This window comes from Protopterus annectens, chromosome 8.part0 (assembly GCF_019279795.1).
Source record: "Protopterus annectens isolate FY-2018-M chromosome 8.part0, PAN1.0, whole genome shotgun sequence".
NCBI classification, from domain to species: Eukaryota; Metazoa; Chordata; order Ceratodontiformes; family Protopteridae; genus Protopterus; species Protopterus annectens.
In genome coordinates this window covers 1,517,725,862-1,517,745,425 of record NC_056741.1, presented here as the reverse complement: position 1 = coordinate 1,517,745,425, position 19,564 = coordinate 1,517,725,862, and the positions used below count along the sequence as shown (strand labels likewise).

General features: G+C 39.0%; 1 protein-coding gene across 1 annotated transcript in view; it reads left to right on the top strand.

The window, feature by feature from the left end:
- KIRREL3 (kirre like nephrin family adhesion molecule 3) overlaps positions 1 to 19,564 on the top strand; it is a 2,095,651-nt gene that overhangs the window by 1,996,833 nt on the left and 79,254 nt on the right. The window contains exon 13 of the mRNA XM_044081102.1: positions 7,125 to 7,234. Within this exon, the coding sequence (XP_043937037.1) occupies positions 7,125 to 7,234 (110 nt within the window). The remainder of the gene's footprint in view (positions 1 to 7,124; positions 7,235 to 19,564) is intronic.

Here is a 19,564-nt window from a genome sequence, read left to right as displayed (position 1 = left end):
TCGCAGAGACGGATAACTGGTGCCAGAGCCATGGTCTAAAGCTAAATGCCAAAAAGTGTATAGTCATACCCTTTGGCAAAAACAATGTGCCCACAAATTACCACATAGGTGGTAACCCATTAAGTACAGAGAAAGTAATTAGGGATCTGGGGACCCAAGTTGATAGCAATCTCTCCTTTGACAACCACATTGCCAAAGTGGTTAGAAAGACCTTCTACATAGCCCACCTCATCATGAAAGGATTCACATCTAGATCAAGAGAGGTAATTGTGCCATTTTATTCATCCCTCATCAGGCCCATCATAGAATACAATGCCCCCTTTGGGATGTACCTTACCCGACACCTGCAGCAATTAGAAAGACCCCAAAAGTACCTCACCGGGAGGATCAAGGGACTTAAACAGATGCCATATGCTGCTCGGTTAAAAAAACTCCAGCTCTACTCAGTTGCATACCGCCTACTTCGAGGCGATCTATGCCTGACATATAAAGCTATGTCCAACCCAGAATTAATGGACACGCTCCACCTCAGTAAATCTAAATCCCTTAGAGCCATGCGCTCAAGGGACTTGAACCTCAGCACAGAAATAAATAGAACATGCTGGAGGGACAGATTCATAACCCAGAGGCTCCCTTCGCTCTGGAATAGAATTCCAATTCATGTTAGGCAGAGCACCTCACTGACTCTCTTCAAGAAGAATCTTGATGAGTGGATGGGGGATCGTAGGTTTGTCCCGGGGATTACTTCCATGTCACTATTAGACAGAGGCACAGTAAACTAAACTTTAAAAAGGACACAGTATACTCAAATCAAGGGGTGGCGTAAGCCAAACACAATCGGGCTAGGCTTATAAATGCCCCAGGGCAGATAGCCTAGTATGAACCTATGAACCTATCCTTGCAATGGTATTGCTTAAAACCTTATGGAAACTGTGTAAAGAAATCTGTATGACACAACATGAAATTGTAGTCATTAGAACAATACTGTATGCATTATCATTCTTGCAGATGGAATTTACCTGCAGCTTCAAAGTAGTAATAATCAAGTTTTCGGGGAAACACTAATTAGAAAATTGCAGATTACAATGAGTATCCTACCATATAAACAAACTCTGCTGCCACTTCACCCTCACCACTGCAGAAATGATGATATCTTATGTCTTTGAAGTCGCACATTATTGCGCATGACTAAATAAAAAACTGATGTGGAGTACTTCAGCAAACAACATACTTTAATTGCATAAAAAAATTGCATAACATAAAAAACAATATATGTTTTCATTCAAATGCAAGGTATGAACAAATGTTAAATACTGAATTATCAGTTTTTACTAATTATATCACATGAGGACATTACGTCCATGCATACTTAGGTAAACCACTTCAGCAGAATTTATTGTGCAAAACCGATACAATTATGAGTATTATTTATATTATGGCATACATCACTTAACAGGAATCAGCGAACACTCAGATATGATTTTTATAAACAATAGTATGAGTAAATGTTCTGAAATAAAAAAATATATATTTTAAGTGAGAGAGAATGTCAAATGAACAGTGACAGCATACCAAACACCGCACAGCATAACCCACAGACATCATTGCATGCAATAATTATAGTCTGTCTTTTCACAAGAAAAAAAACACTAACCTGAATTTCATGGCCCATACTTCTGAACTAGAGACTGACTCTTATCTGTGCAGCCATATGTCTTGCACAAGCTTGCCACATGGGGTCCCTTACTACTGCTGCCAGCTGGTCATCATTAGTTGCATTTGGGCTTAAACTCAGCATGGGTCAGCTCACCACCAGAAATTCTTTTGTGCAGAATGTAACATGCAGTAAACATCCTGCATACAATAGCTGGGTCATACCAAAGGGCACCCCCAGACTCATTGATGCACATGAAATGGCTCTTTAGGAGGCCCAAGACCCTGTCTATTACAATATGGGTCTGGGACAGGGATGTCTCTTAGGTCTCTTCTGCAGCTCCACTTGGATTTCTTTCTGCTGTCATGAACCATGACTCCAGTCAATAGGCAGCATCAAATGAAAGAAAAAAAGAGAGAGAGATAAGGAGAGAGAGAGAAGGTTGGGGGAGACAAAACTTATTATTCAGCAATATAGTTTACCATGAATTACTATTTAAATACAATAGAAAAAAGGGAAAATATTAACTAATCAGCAAGATGACCACTGGGTATCCTAACATACAGGAAGAGGTGGTAGAGTGAGCTAGTGTGCCAGATATGAGAATCATGTGCACTCCAAGGATGCTGGGCAGAGACATTGGGGATGCACCCCCATGCATCACACACTTTCTGGTAATTGATGTAACGGTAACCCTTCCTGTCGTGGTACTGCTCACCCCATGAACCAGAAGGGACTCTAATAGAACATGGGTGCAATATGTCACACAGACTAGCTTAGGGAAACATGCCACCCCATAAGAAGCATGCATAGTCCTGGCACATTCCTGAAGTGACACCAGAAAGTAGATATAATGATCCACATATGTCAAGAGTACATCCAGAAACTGCTGCAGCATTGTCAAGGCCCAATGTGTCCCTAGTATGTCTCTGGAAGATCCAGGTCTATTCATATGTTAGTATCCAAAGGACAGGAAGTTTACACATTCCTCCACTACCCCTGTGTGGTTCATGCATACTCACTAAGATTCTTATAATGGCCCTGTCTATGCTGAATGTACCCAGTGTTACCTGATTATGAAAGTTACAATGAGCAATTTCTGTCTATATCTCTACCTTCTTGGCCAGTGAGTGCTGCTGAGCACAAGTGGTTTTAGCTCTGCCAAGACAAGCAGCTCATACCTAGAAATAGCAAGGCTAGCAATGAGTAACAGACTTTTCACATATTGCAAAGCAGGTAAGATTGGAGAGACCTCTCTTTATATAATGTATCTGTGGACAGGGTAGACAAGCAGGAAAATTCCACTATGAATTACAAAGAGGCAAGAGAATGCTTCATTAATGTACTCTGGGTTTCCTCATTTACTTCTTATTATGAGTCCATTTGCTTATGCTCATTTATGGCCAATGTGCTATAATGTAAGTGACCTCTGTGAATTGCAGCTGTGCTGTGCTCATTGATGGACAGCTCAGATAGCCTTACGGCATACATGTAGTAACAAGGAATACCACCCAGTTGGTCTGTCTGTGTGTGTTAGCAAAGGTTCTTCACACAACTTGTGCAGAAGAGATGCACCCCATTTACTAATATTATCAGCTACAAGATCACCAAATATTGGGAAAAGTGACTTTTTCTGCAGGAACTGATATCAAACTGAGAGCATTTTCACACTCAACTAATGTCACAAAACTGTGCATTGGAAAGATAGACTACTGTATTAGAAGGGCAGTAGATAGTCTTGCACTTTACAAATGTTGGTAGAAAGCTTGTATAATCTTTTCTTCAACACTGTGTCATATGTGATATTTGCATAATGATGGGCTAGGAAATACTTTTGCTTTACTGCCATTCCATTCACACACATTTTGCTCCTTTCCTTGAACTCGGGCAATGCAGTGGTGCAAAGGCTAGCATTGTCACTTCACAGTAAGAGGTTCTCCGGTTTGATTCTTGGCTGGGGTGCCTTCTGTGCAGAGTCAGCATATCCTCCCTGTGTTCGCATGGATTTCATCCAGGTGTTCTGGTTTCCTCCCACATTCCAAAGATATGCATCTAAGCATCTGCTGAAAATGTGCTCTATCCCAGTCGGACTTTCCCAGTAAACAAATTTTAACTAAACTAACTCATTTTTTGATTATTTTGATATGCAGGTGTGATAATGTGTAGAACCCTTTTTAGACATGGCAGGGGGTAACATAGACAGTAGGTGAAGTAAGAAATGCATGGGCAAACAGAACTATAATTATAGCATTATAACTAACGTTACTAAAGCTGCAACATGCTACATAGGTTCATAGATTCATTCTAGGCTGACTGCCCATTTTAAGCCTAGCCAATTACCCCATGTGAGAATCAAACCCTGCACCTTGTGTTCATAAGGTAAACACCTTCACCATTATGCCAACCTCCCACCAATAGTGGAGTATCAACGGGCATCACAACACAACAGGCACTGTGACTGAACCGTTCAAGAATGAAATACCCACCTCCTTCTTTTTGTCTTTTTCATGCCTACATTTGGCATGCTTAATCATATCTTCTGCATTCAGAGTTTAGATAGTTTGCACAAGTGGAGATATGACATATTCCCTGTTGAGGTTCTAGTAGAACAAATGGTGAAGTCATTAAGCTAATCAGAAATTATTTTTGTCTCTTGTTATAAAATTATACTGCCTTGGATCCTGAAACTCTCTAGATCCCTAAGCTCCACTGTTATTTCACATTAGAGTGCTTCCTCAACTTACCACAAATATACACACTGAAATATCTTAATTTAAACATATATTTGGAAGCAGTGGCACACATTGTATAGAGGTAGCTGACACAGTAAGATGAGAAACAGTTTAGGTATTGTACGGTGCTATTGGAAGGAAGGGTAGAGGAACGTTTTTTGATTGGTGAGAAGTAATAGGAGTAAAGTGGCAAGGACAAAATGCATGTAGCAGAGCACTACAGTGAAACTGATATAGAAAAGAGTGTATCTGGGAGAAGGATGAGAAGACAGTTAAAGGGTGAGATGTGAACTGTGAAGAGAAGCTGTTGGAGGTGATATACAGGGGAAATAATATAACTTTAATGGCTTGCAATAATAGTATAGCTCAAGGATACAAGTATGGGATAAAAGGAAGAGTATTGCTGGAGGATGTCAGTTACTAGTTGAAATCAATCACGTAAGCCACATAGGCATAGTCCAATGAGGCTCAAATGCTTCTGAGTGAGCTTTTAAAATTGTTCATTGTTGGACATCTGCATAATATCAGTAAAGTAGTGTGTTCTAGAGTCCTGACCCACAAAAGGAATATAAATCTTCACAAAACTGATTTCTTGATTCTGCATCTTACTGCTAAGAGTTGTAGGGGATTTAAGAAACCTGTCATGATGGGTGGGTTAACTAATTATTGTGACAAAGAGCAGGAGTTTCTGTGAACCAGCCTTAATGTAAGATGTACTTGAAAGACTTGAATATTACAAAGAAGTGGGGCCATTTTAGTTTATTGGATACACAGTAGTAATGACTTTAAAATGATGCATCATAACTAACTTTGTAACTTTATGATGCATAGTTTAAAGCTTGGATATATATGAACGCTGTGCCTGATTAAATAAAGCACAACCATATAGACGTTTTGGTAAAATGTGATACAGTTGCAATGACTGGCAGAGAATGCCAGTCTGTTTACCTTTTGTAATGAATATTGTAAAGGCAGGTTGGATTTTAAATCCTGATATAGAATAATATCTAAGTCAAGAACTTCTAATTTGGGCTTCCCTACACTTTAAGTATAAAGTGTACAAGGTGCAGTGTGGTAGATTTAACTCTGTAATGTTACATTTACTAATTGCTTTCTTCCTTAGAAACTCAATGCTAGTGCAGTTACTGTATGTTTGCCAGCACAAATTCCTTTTGTTTTTGGAATTTCTCATTTCTTCAAGGTTTGTGTGACTGCTGAGTTGGTTTATATAAGTTTGCGGGTGGAGGGATGCCCCTGTAAAAACTCATTAAAATTTTTCATCAAGTTGAGATTCCAAGAAGTTCAATTGGTCAGTATAGATCTCATTGAGTTGAAAATCAGAGATGCATAAATGAGGCTACCATCCATAAAATGACAAGGGACAATGTATCAGCAGTTTTAAATTTGGCATCAATATCATGACTTTTTTACTGTATTGTGTATTGGTCTGGAGTGCTGTACCAATTTTTGAAGTGTACAGTTCACAGCTGAAAATGATTATACTAGAGTATCCTGTGTATCAAACTATGGAGAGTGAGTGACACAGAGTATGTATATACTGTTAACATACATAAAGAAATAGAAACAGCCATAGGACTGCACCGTGTAGCACAATAGAAATCTTCTGTATGAAGAGACAATATTGTTCAATTTTACTTTTGTATTCATAATGTAGTTATTACACAAGTCAGACTGCTGAGATTTAACCCCAGTTTCCTAGAGGTCATATATAAGGTTTAAATAATTAACTAAATCAAACGTTTTCTGACAGATCCAAGAATATCCCTTGCAAATTCAGCATCCAGATGTACAGACAAAACAAAAAATAATTAGAGGAAAAAAACTCACATTACAGACATTCTAAATATCAATACTATTAAGTTAGAACTGAAAATAATTCACAGATTTTGGATGGATGGAGCAAAAGTTTGAGTAGAAATTAAGACTTAATTCCAAATGATGACTCATGATCAGCAGGCACTGGACAAGAAAGGCAAACTTACCCTGCGGCCTTGGATTTGCTGATGATACCCTATAATCCTGCTATATCTCTCTATTTCCTTGCAATCCAATCCACTCACATTTATCCCTTAGTGCTTTATATAAATAACTGTATCATGTTCTTCTGTCGTTTATCTTCTATTTCCCACTAAAAATATTTGAGGCTCCTTTTGCCTGTTGCCATGTGCCATGCTCTCTGTATCCCCTCCAAAGCTAGTCTTCTTTTTCCAATAAGATCTCCAGATCTGTACAAGATACTTCATCTGTTATCTGAGAAGTTCCTGATAATATACCACAGCATTTGGTTTACCTTATATGTAGGTTTAAGTTTTCTGGAACAGTCACTCCAGGTCCTTTCTTAGATCTAGTTTTGTAGCCCACCTGCCCAAGTCTCATACTTTTCTTCACTTGTCATTCCTACATCCTCAAGGTGCAGTACTTCACACTTTCATGAGATATTAGTTATGAATATATTAAATAGACACACTTGCTTAGTCCTTGGTTAAAGTAGGATAGAGTCTCACTGTTTTGGAAACACTGATACAGAAGGATACCTGTTATTCTTTTTTTAACAAAAATAATTTATTATTGAAGGAAATACGCAAAGCAGGCACTTCATATCAGGTTTCTCTCTCACTTGTCTATGTTTAAGTCTATTTTCAGTAACATCATTTAATATAATGCTTTCTGTACAGTAAACAGCAAATTAGTTGCTATTTTTTCTTGACTTGCTCCAGATTTAAAAGGTGTCGTTTCTGGGAAAAATGACATCCGTGTGGAGATTGTACACAAGGAGCCAACTCCTGGCCATGAGACAGAAGACCATCCATCCATCAAGCAATTGATGGTAAGAAATGCTTCATGACTTTATGTTTGAAAAATGTCTAATTTTGTTTGCTGTATTAATTAAGACATAGTATAAAAACTGTGAGCTTTAAGGAAGTATACAGTATTCTAAGAGTTTTATTTCTTCTATAATCACAGAATGCCGAGACACAGAAGCCTCTGCAGAAGTAAAAGGTCACTAGAGTCACACAAGATGGCCCATGACATATGTTATGAAACAAATATATTCTTGTTGTATTTAAATTATTTTAGCAACATCAGAAATGATAAATAAGATATTGGTAAAATATTATGTAGTACAGCATAAACAATGCCATCTTATTCAGCTGGGCATATTACTTGAAACATTCCATGCTTGGTATGTAAATTGTAAAGATGTGATGAATAAATAGAAGTGATAGGAAAGTTGAGGAATGTGTATGTCTGATGGATAACAGAAGACAGAAAAGACTGATTGTGGATCTTTTTAGACAGAAGCTATAACAAGGAAAAAGTGAGAACTGATAAATGGGTATGTTGCATCTTTTCCATCTCTTGCAGATGTCAAACATAATGAGGCATACTAAATTAATGAATTGTGAGGAGAAAAGGGAATGATATGGAGACAAAATAAGCCTAATAGATAAAGGACTTAGCAGGACATGTGAATAAAGATGGGGAGATGGGTCATTAATGAGCCATGTGTATAAATATGGGAGGTGTAGTGAATTACTGAAACATGTTAAGAATGATATCAGAAAGGAATGTGTGGTGGTGATGGAATAGCAGAAGGAAGATTCCAGCAACATGGAGTACAGAGTAGGACTGGAGAGTGCTGCTACAAACTGTGCTAAAGAAATAGTTGTGATCATCCCTCATAACAACACCATCAGGATCAACCAAGCTTCTTGGTGCATAGGAATGGAATTCTGACCACAGCTGTGATGATCCAGGTTTGATAAGAGATCAAGTGTCAGAGGAGCTAGGTTGGAGTAATGGGGGGTTTGGACTGATTAGCCTATAGCCAGACTACCTATTCAGGAGGGGAGGGGGAGAGTGGCTGTGTATGAACACACTACTAGGCATATACCAGAGGACACGTGATGTCCCCATCAATCACTGGGCTGTGAAGGTGACAGTCTACCAAACAGCATCCAGTTATGAGGAGAAGCAGAGTAACATGGATGCACACTAATGTCTAGTATTGACATATATGGCATTCTCTGTCATCTGCTGAGCACAACAGGAGTAGGGATAGTGTCATAAAAAGAACAAAATCAGAGACAGATGTGAATCTCTGCCTATCAACATTAGACTCACATTTCCACTGTTTGGTAATCACATGGCCTACTGATAAGATAGTCCCCAATGGGAAAAGTGGACCCCTCTTACCAGGTTCATGTGGTGCTCTGAGTCAGAACAAGTGAGTATCCAGAATGTCTGGACAGTCTAAGCTGATAAGGAGGGAAAAAAGACTTTCTTTAGGATTAGTTATGAACATCGATTTCAGTTTCAGTTCCAGTAATGGCATCCAGGATGGTGACTCCATTAGGGTCTTTTGGCATATAGCTGTTTGATTTCTTGTAATATATAAAGCTATAAAACTGGTAATAACACACTGATAGTATCATTAAGACACAAGATGCAACAATGTAATATGTTTAATGGATAAAGGATAGAAGTGGTTAGAAGAAACAGATTTACTGAAGGTACAGTATGTTAAAACAGAATAACATCTAAGAAAGCCACTCCAGGAGGTGAGGGAGGTAATTTATGGACTATATTGATAATGAATAGTACTCACTTCATTTTTTTTAATATTCTTGCTTCCCCAAACACCATCCCCAATTGCTCCACTATCAGTGTCCTGTTGACTCATTCATTATGGCAGAATGAGATCTAGTGTATTCCTGGGCTAGTTAAACGCCCTAAGGCCGATTTGTTCCTGTCAGGGAACCCTTACTCACCCTCCCATTCCCCAGTGAAAGTCATGAAGTAAGAAGCAGGCCTGCTTGTTAATTCTCATGGGAGGCCTATGCACTCCCTCTTAGAACACCATCATCATTGGCTGCTGCAAACCCAAAATTGCTATCTCCTGAGGAAAATTGTGCCACCATACATCCTTTCCCTATGGCTACTTATTATGATTGCATGGGCTTGGTCAGATTCCAAATCTAGTGGACAGACACATACTGCTTCCTCTAAGTGTCGCTTGAGTGCTGAACCAGAGCTGCCTCACACCTATCCTGCCTGGCCAGCTCCTACAAGAACCCATTTGAACTCTGGTTATCTACAACATAGGCAGGGCTTTATCCCTCTATGCCATGGAGCTGACTCTTAAGAATAGTGACCACTCATAAGGATTTTTGTACAGTGAAGAAATCAGGGATTAGATTAATCTAAATGTTGTTAAAGTATCCTAGGCTTAAAAGTAGTGTTTTGACTGACTTGCCATTAAAATGACTAACAAAGTTTGCACCATCCAAACTTCTTATTAAGTGTAGGGAGAAGGAGATTTAATGTACTACAGCTTTGTATTACCAGCAGCAAATTATTCTGTTTAATTGCCTGGCATTTTGTAAACAGCAATGCATTTGTGAAAAAAAAAACTATTTTAATTAGAAACACTGACCTAGAAGAACTATAACTAATGTCATATTTCCTGTTATTTACTTAGAATCATGCAAAGCATACTGATAATTAAATCCACAAAAAAATATACTCCTTTACAAAGGGAAATTCAAATAAAAATGGTTAAACAGACAGTCATCTTGAGAAAAAGTTAAATTCAGCTTTTCTGGGTTGTTGTCATCTGATTTTAACTAAATGGCAAGTGAAGCTGTCTATTGGTATCTTGTAAACTTATTCAGCAGCTGAAGAAAAACACAGATTAAAGTATACAAATATCCTTCGCTCTCTCTCTTTCTCTTTAATGCCCATACAAGAATTTCTAAAAATTTATGAAATGCTCCCCATTCTTACTCAGACGTCCAGCAGCACACAATGTATGTGTGTGTGTGTGTGTGTGCGTGCGCGTGTGTGCGTGCGTGCGTGTGTGTGTGTTTGCGTGTGTGCGTGTGTGCATGTGTGCATGTGTGTGCGCGCGCGCGCATGTGTGTGTGTGTGTACATGTGCGTGTGTGTGTGCATGCTTGTCTGTTTTTGTGATGTGCCAGAAAAGATTCATACAATCTTTGCTACAACTCTAGTGTAAAATCGTCCCATGTGCCTTAGTTGTGTATATGATTTTGTGCATGTGCCTTTGTTGTGTATATGATTTTGCGCATGTGCCTTAGTTGTGTATATGATTTTGCGCATGTGCCTTAGTTGTGTTTATGATTTTGCATTCTGTTTGGCCCATTTATTCCACTCCTTGTTCCCAAAGGCTGTCTGCTCCAAGTGAAGAAAGAAAGAGCCGAGGGTCACAGCCTTATTCCTCTGGGGGTATAGGAGTGTTACCTGCTTTCTCTACTCCTTGTCACTTCTGGCTGCAGGCACTCTGCTGATCCCAGTGCAAGTGCAGGTCACTGTGCTCATGAAGAATGTAAATCAAGCATTGCCTGGACTCATGCTCTGAGGCCTATGGATATGCTTGAAATGCATGGCTGAGGTCATCCTCCAATGGTGCTACAGCAGTGGGGCATGTATCATCTCCAGGATGAGAAAGATTGAGTTGGTCACGCATTCCCATCACTCTCACACCAACTCTACCTACACCCACAGAAATGACAGAATGCAGATGTCTGGGAAATAATCAGTGTTCACCAACCCACAAGCTGATTTTCAACACATTTATTACTAAGTCTATGACATTCTTCTCACCTTCACCGATAAAAGGGGTACATGATCTGCATAATAAGGTAATCCAGTGAACTTCATTAATCACATAACAATATGTTGTTTTTGTAGTGTTTATATCTAGACCATAAGATTGAAGTTTTGAAACTTCAAAATGTAAAAAAAAATAAATAAATAAAAACAAAGAAATCTTTTTTTTTTTACATTTTTTGCAGGTGTGCAAGCCTCCCTGCACCTGCCATATCCCCTGCTAATTTAATATACCAACTCCAAGATCTCACTAGAGCAAGGAAAATGGTAAATATAATGTTCTGTGCTGTGGGGCGATCTCCATTTAAAGGATTCAAAGTTTCAAAACTTTGATCTTATGGTCTCAACCATAAGAAATTCTAAGTTTTGAAACTTTAAAATTTAGAAGTAGACATATATATATATATATATATATATATATATATATATATATATATATATATATATATGTGTGTGTGTGTGTGTGTGTGTGTGTGTGTGTATATGTATACATAATATACAAAATATAATATATATATATATATATATATATATATATATATATATATATATATATAAAATGACAGAACATATAAGAATTTGGGGTGAAATATAGCCCAGTTTGCTTGACTGTAGTTTGATTAGTTATGAATCTAGTTGCAAATTCAGTTTTTCATGCTATGTATGTTTAAACATATAAGTGTACCCCAGCACTAAAACTGTGTTCAGGCAAAGATGCAAGGCTGTGTCCAACATACTATGTCCATTTCTGATGACCTTTCAGAAAGGAAATTATAGAGGTAGAATGCATCCAGCTAAGAGTTATTGGAACAGTGACAGACGTGAACCTTAGGTATGAGCTGAGCTTTGCATGCTTAGACATTAAGCTAGTGAACAAAGAGGAAGAAGGGGGGATGTAATATGGATTTACTATATTATCATTTTGCTGGTGGGGGCAGCGAAAATAAAGAAAAGGGGGCATGTAGGTAAGGGTGGTGGGATGGGTGGAAACTGGAAAAGGTACTATTCATGTTGTGTTTAGGGTAATATTGCCTCTGGGAGATAGTGTAGCCCTGCAATCCTTTGCCTGTGGAACTGTTATAGTATCTGTAAGGTAACATGTTCAGAGATACTTGGCATAAAGAAATTAAGTTTTAAGAACTGGCTTCTGTATCGAGAAGGTGAACTGCAGACACTTGAGTGAGATTGATAAATTGATCTGGGGTGTGTGTGTTTGTTTGCTCTGTTTTCCATATGCTATTTAAGTATCGTCTTTTCTAACCCCAATGCCATGTGCTTGAGTTCCAATACTGTGTTGCCAGTTGACGGGATTGCCTATAGTCACAATAATTAGTACTTAACAACAGGTATGTTTTTGCAGGATGGTAAACCCCCGCCCCCTGTATCCCATAATCATTCCATTCTCTAAATATGCCATCATAAATGTTGCACTAACATGGGGAAGGTATATTTGAAACAAAGTTTGTGTATTGAAATCTCTCACACCAGCAGATACAATGAACATTCAACTGCTAACAAGTGAGCCAAGATCAACTGAATGCAGACCATGTGAAAGACAACTCTCTCTAAATGGAGTTGTTCATATACATGTACTAAAATAAATATATATCAGCACACAACCCACCAAAATAATACAGTGTAACTAAATTACATTTCATTTCTGTTGCATATTGTTTTTTTTCCCGGTTAAAGTAACTATATGCACAGTTCCAAGTTTCAATAGTCAGTCAAGGTAAACTGTAATGTGTACCTCACACTATTAAGCATTTATTTTTACCTTCAAAGCATATGTTTTCAAGAGAATTTAATTTCCTGACTTATAACAGGAGATTTAACTTTCCTCAGCTTTGGACATTAAAGTGTAGCAGTATATGCCTCTGCAAGCACTAAATAGCTTAATTTCCAGCACTAAACTATAACTCAACGTCTTACTCACAGGATACTCTATAAATTCAAGTAACTACCTTCCCACCAAAGAGTGTGCTGTACTTGTTTACCCCACCATAATTATTAGAAAACATGGTGTACACACAGCCTTTTGAGTATCTTATTTTCCAGTAGTTCCTTTGGTATGTCTAAGGTATACAGCACAAGAAGTTTGTGGACCTTATGCCTTTTGCACTTCCTGTAAGAAGAGTGACTGGTGTTCATTCACTCTTCTAATACAGGTCTTACAGACTATGCCAAGCTTTTGGCTATGCAACTCAGGACACATTTCATTAAAGTAAGTCTCTCAGCTGGTTTTAATGGAGCAGTTCACTTCATCATCCTCAGAGCAGTCTATGAATGCTCACTGATAGGTCATCATCAGAGCAGTCTATGAATGCTCACTGATAGGTCATCATCAGAGCAGTCTATGAATGCTCACTGATAGATCATCATCAGAGCAGTCTATGAATGCTCAGTGATAGGTCATCATCAGAGCAGTCTATGAATGCTCAGTGATAGGTCATCATCAGACCAGTCTATGAATGCTCACTCATAGGTCATCATCAGAGCAGTCTATGAATGCTCAGTGATAGGTCATCATCAGACCAGTCTATGAATGCTCACTCATAGGTCATCATCAGACCAGTCTATGATTGCTCACTGATAGGTCATCATCAGAGCAGTTTATGAAAGCTCACTGATAGGTCATCCTCAGACCAGTCTATGAATGCTCACTGATAGGTCATTATCAGACCAGTCTATGAATGCTCACTGATAGGTCATCATCAGACCAGTCTATGATTGCTCACTGATAGGTCATCATCAGACCAGTCTATGATTGCTCAGTGATAGGTCATCATCAGCACTGTCTATGATTGCTCAGTGATAGGTTATCATCAGACCAGTCAATGAATGCTCACTGGTAGGTCATCATCAGAGCAGTCTATGAATGCTCATTGATTGGTCATCATCAGACCAGTCTATGATTGCTCAGTGATAGGTCATCATCATACCAGTCTGTGATTGCTCACTGATAGGTCATCATCAGACCAGTCTACGAATGCTCACTGATAGTTATCCCATCCTCAGACCAGTCTATGAATGCTCACTGATAGGTCATCCTCAGACCAGTCTACGATTGTTAACTGATAATCACACCTACTGAAGGTTCAGTTTGTTGAGTACTATTACTCATCTTGTACTAATCAGTGAACAATACCTGTGTATGTTCTAAATCTCTGAAATGGAAGTCACGTATGCATGCATTTAGAAGAAACAAAACCGTATTACTTTCTTTATGTATTTGCATTTGCACATTGCAGGGTGTGTTACTTTTTTGTTGCTTTGTGTTTTGGGTGATATGTGGAAGATTTCCAAGAACAAAAGAAGGCAGCCCAAGGTACAGCTACACACATGACTGGGAACATGCAACAGTGCTATGTGTACCTTCCTCGGGCTCTAATATTTAGGGGACACCAAACAAACCTTAAAAATATTCTGACAGCTTGCAAGCCAACATTACACAACAGGCAGCTTGTAAAATGTCTGTCAAAATGTTGTATTTTATGTAGTTGGCCTGTAAACAAAACAGAGAATCCAATTTGGCAGTCAGTTTGCAAGCTTGCTGTGAGTGATTGCAATTGATTAGTGACAGTTTGTAAACTGTCAAGCTTTTTCTTAGGATAACAAATAGCTTATTGTGCCTCAAGAAAAAATTGATAGTTTAAAAGCTGATCATTAAGTAATCAGGGTACAAGTGATACAATGTTTGCAATGATAAAGATAATGGAGAAGGAGCTGGAGGTGAGGAGAGACTACAACTGGGTATTCTTAGACTTGGAAAAAGCATATAACGATGTCCAAAGAATGATGATTTGGGCACATCCTTGCATTCCGAGCATTTGAAGTCCCTGAAATATTGGTGGAATTAGTACAGGCTATGTACAAGGACCCAATCTCAAGCACAGTGTTCTCACTTACAGATTGATTCCCAGTGGGAGTGGATGTGCATTAGGGTTTTGCTCTGAGCACACTGCTATTCATAATGGTGAAAGACTGCATTAGTAAACAACTCAAGGTACCTGTAAACAATTGCCGTACACAAAAGAAGCAGCACTACAGACGATGAACACAAACTTCAAAATGATAGTGGACTAAAATGCAAATCTAATGGGAAATGGGATGAAACTGATTGCAGATAAGAGAGTTGTCATGGCAGCTAAAATGGAAATTAGGAAAGGCTGAAAACTGAGATAGGGAAAACTGTAGAACAGGTTAACAGCTTTAAGTGTCTGTGATTAATGTTTGAGGAGACAGGAAGTCTGAATGAGGAGGTCAAAGCTAGAAATAATGTAACCAACTGGTACAGTGTCAGGAGTAGTGTGGAACTGAAAAATGCCAAAGAAGTGGAAAATTAAGGTTTACAAAACAATAGTGTGATCAGCGTTTCTGTATGGCACAGAAACCTGGGCAGTAAAGGCAGAGTAGATGAGAAAGCTTGTGGAGGTGGAGAGGGGTGGTAGGATGCACAACGTGGAGCAGATGAAACGAGAGCATCAGAGCAGAAGCCAAGGTAGCCCCAGCTGCAGAGAAGGCCAAGGACAAGTGACTATAGTGGTTTGGTCACATGCAAAAGTACAGAAAATGATTTGGTAAAGATGATAGGGAGAGAAAAGAACAATGTAAGTGGAAATTAGGATGTCCAGTCAAGAGATATAAGGATTGTACAGTCAGACATGACTATCAAAAAAGATAGGAGAGAGGCACAGAACTGAGTGGGGTGTTGAGATGCGACCAGTGATGGATGGTGACTTCAAATCAAAGGGGGGCTGCAGGAGACAGCTGAATTGGTAAAGCCAATGGGAAGGGATGTGGCCAACTCAAATGGCTGGGACTATGGTGCAGTGGGATCAATGCTGGACATGCTTACTAATTTACATGAAATAAATGCTCAAGTCACTATGGCACATGCTAAATACTCTACACAGCACACATTGTTACATGTATATACAGGTTGGTTTGAAGACTTACCTCTGCGGTTTGCTGCAAACAGTACTTCGTACTCTGTTTCTGCATCTGCACCTGATGAGAAGCTGTGGTCTGGTTTGGAACACATCAGGTCATACTGGATTTCCCCCCCCCCTTTTCATGGAGGCTCAAGAGGGACAGTTTTAAAGTTTCCCAAGCAAACACTATTCACGTGACCCCACCTGGTTCCAAATAAGTGCTTGTAGTCCTCTCTTTTGGCTGTTCCCATTAGGGGTTGCCACGGCGGATGTTTCCAATTTTTCCTTTCCCCTGCATCTTGCTCTGTCACACCAACCACCTGCATGCCCTCTCTCACCACATCCATAAACTTTATCTTAGGTGTTCCTCTTTTTCTCTTACCTGGCAGCTTCATCCTTATCATACTTTTCTCAATATACCCAGCATCCCTTCCTCAGCACATATCCAAACCAACCTAATCTCGCCTCACTGGCGAACAAATACTGTGGATGACTTTCAAGATGATATCACTTAACTGGCCCAACATCATCTAAAATGGACACATATTCCTTGTGATGACAGCATTACTGGGACTAGCTTAATATTCAGTGCTAACCAGTACAGATAGGGTTAAGCATCAATAAAACAGTTTACAATTATCCTTGATGAAGAAGCTGTTTCTTGCAGAACTGAGAAGGCAGTGCAAAAGGAGCAGGCAGAAGATAGGGTACATAAAACGACTAGACAGCCTCACAAAGAGGATCCTAGGCCTTAAACACTTGTCCTATATGGACAGACTCAAAAAACTCCAACTATTCTCTGTCTTATGTTTCCTACTTACAGTATAGCATGGTCAGCTACACATTGCAGTTTATCCTTCCTTTCCATTGGACAGTTTTAAGATTCTAACCTAGCTCTGCCATGTACCCTGTCCATGGTCTGTTTAGCATTTGTATTCCTCTCCAAAACATGAGTAAGCTGCGACAACATATACTGTAGGTAGCTGCTATATGGAAATGTATTTGTTGCATTTGATTACTGGGAAAATCTGACTGAGCAATAAAACCCCTTTTCAATGAGGCCCGGGGAGAAAGGATCCAACTAACAAAGATATAGATACATAACAATAACATACATAACATTATACTGAGATAACAAACATCTCTGCTAAGGTAAAAGGAGTAAAATAAAATCCACATTGCCATACATTTACTTTCAATGCACACATATGCTCTATGTTTGTATGTATACCTAGCCCAGTTACACCTTCCGTGTATTTCAAGCTGCATTAGCCAGCATAAAACATCTCTCAGGCTTGTGCGCATTTATTTAAGGGTACGTACGATGAGCGGATTTTATCCTAGGTCAGATAAGAGTCAACAATATACATCTTGCAGCATACCTCTCAACCTCTTAGAGCAAGAAATATGGACAAAACCATGTATAAAATTGGGGCAAAGAACCAAAAATAGGGACATTTTTTAAATATTGCTGTTCTTACAAACTTAGAAAGGTGATAGAATAACAAGTTTTGCATTAGCATGAATTTTCTGAAGGGTATATGAAGTCTGAAACTCCAATGTCTGTCATTACTTTCTAACTTCAGTCTTTAATGATTTATCTTATGTCACTTAAGTTAACAGTCATGTACATTTTGCTTTCCAACTTCCACCAGTATCCCTCATTGACAGTGGCGACAAGTACTGACTGAGGTTTCTTTTTGGGGATAAACACTTGGCTAGGCTTGTAAGGGCCCCAGGGGGCATTAGCATAGTAGCCTCCTATGATACTATTTAACACACACCCAAACTAGAGAAAAAAAATCTTACAAGAACAACTGACAGCACAGTTAAACATTCATATGCCATTCAGTAATAATTTACGACAATACATTAACAGAGGAAACTGCTGAGCTCAGTGTTGATCAGCTAGATAGATTTAATTAAATGGAAAAAAAAAGTGGTACAACAAAAGAAACAAGCTAAAGCATATGTCTTAAAAATCAGACATAAGAACTGCTGATACAGATTGTGCAGACACCTGCAGAAGAACAGCAGCAGAGATTTCTATAATTAAATTCAGTGGTCATCAGTATCAAAGGATATAGTGCCCACATGATGGCCTGTCTGTTGGATAATACCTGACTTTCAGTCTCAGTCTTACCAGGCACCTGGGTCTGGCTACCAGCATTGTGAGCCCCACAATTAGTAGCAAAAGAAAAGTATTGAGCTAGGGCAGGCTGCAGATCTGTAGCTCTGGAGGCAAACTCAAGCACTGTGTCCAGAAGCAGTAGCATTATCTGCCCTTTGTGCCAAAATAAAGAGTGAAACCTAGATCTGCTGAGACACAGTTCACCTTCAGTATGCAATCCATCTGAAACACAGCTCTCTGTTTGGTTTTGCATACCACCTATGCTTAATGTTCTTGCACCTGAAAGCATAAAACTGTTATAATTCAACCATACCCCACATAGCTGACACATGAGGTATATGTTCTCTGTTAGCTGTAGCCTTGCAGCAAATGGCTCAGTCTCATCAGACTTGGACTTATGTCCACTTGTGAGTTACACAGCACACTATAAATGCTCTACATTAAACATTGAGGTAAGCAGATATAACAAAAAGAGATGCTCTTCAGATGTAATATGTGCACAAACATCTGCCTTTTCTCACAGAAGGACAGCTGTGTGACCAAGTTGACAAGAGCTGCTGATTTCACAACCCTTACATGCACAAAAAAAAAAAAAACTTTTTCTACCTAAAACAAAGCAAAGCACATGAATACCAATTCCGGATGGAAAAATGGCCACATGAAGTCCGAAAGAGAAGATAACTCACTTAATTGATAATAATCAAGTGAGTTATCTTTGGACTTCATTGTGTAGCTGTTTTTCATTCCGGAATTGGTAAGTGTGCTTTGTTTTGTTTCAGGTTACCATTTTTTATTTACAACAGCAAGTGTAAAAGAGTTTGAGACAGTTGCAGCAAAAAAAAAAAAAAAAGGGTACAGAGCCGATTCCAGCAGACCAGCACCTACCTCAATTAATTTATGTATCTCGTCTAACTCTCTGATCTCTCTCACTGCAGTCAGTGCAAGCCCTTAGCCGCCCAAAACAAAAAAAATAAACTTTTACCATGAACAACAATGCCACTGAATCCAGCTGTCCCAATCTCTTGAACAACACAAGTACAGTACTACTCTACTAGTGCTACTGATTGTTTCTCGCTCTGTTTTTTGAGAAGAGAGCGAGAACCGATCAGTAACAATCCAGCCATCCATGTCACTTACGTGCCTGCGGACATGGCAGTCTGAACGCCCTTCTAATTTATGGTGCGGTTAAACTGTTAGACTTCTGGGCATCACACTGATGCTTTTTCTTTAATCTGGAGTGCCTTTTACAGCAGTCAGATACTAGATGCTGCTATGTTGTTAAAAAATAAAAACAATCAGGAACTCGACGAGCATGCACAGTTCGAGTTCCGGGACTGTTAGAAAAGACAAAATAAATTTAACTTTTTTTATGGCAAAATGAAATGTAAATGTAAAATGTCAACTACACTTTTTCTTCTTTTTCCTGGGAGGGCTGCAGTCCCGCAGTCCAATAGCATGAG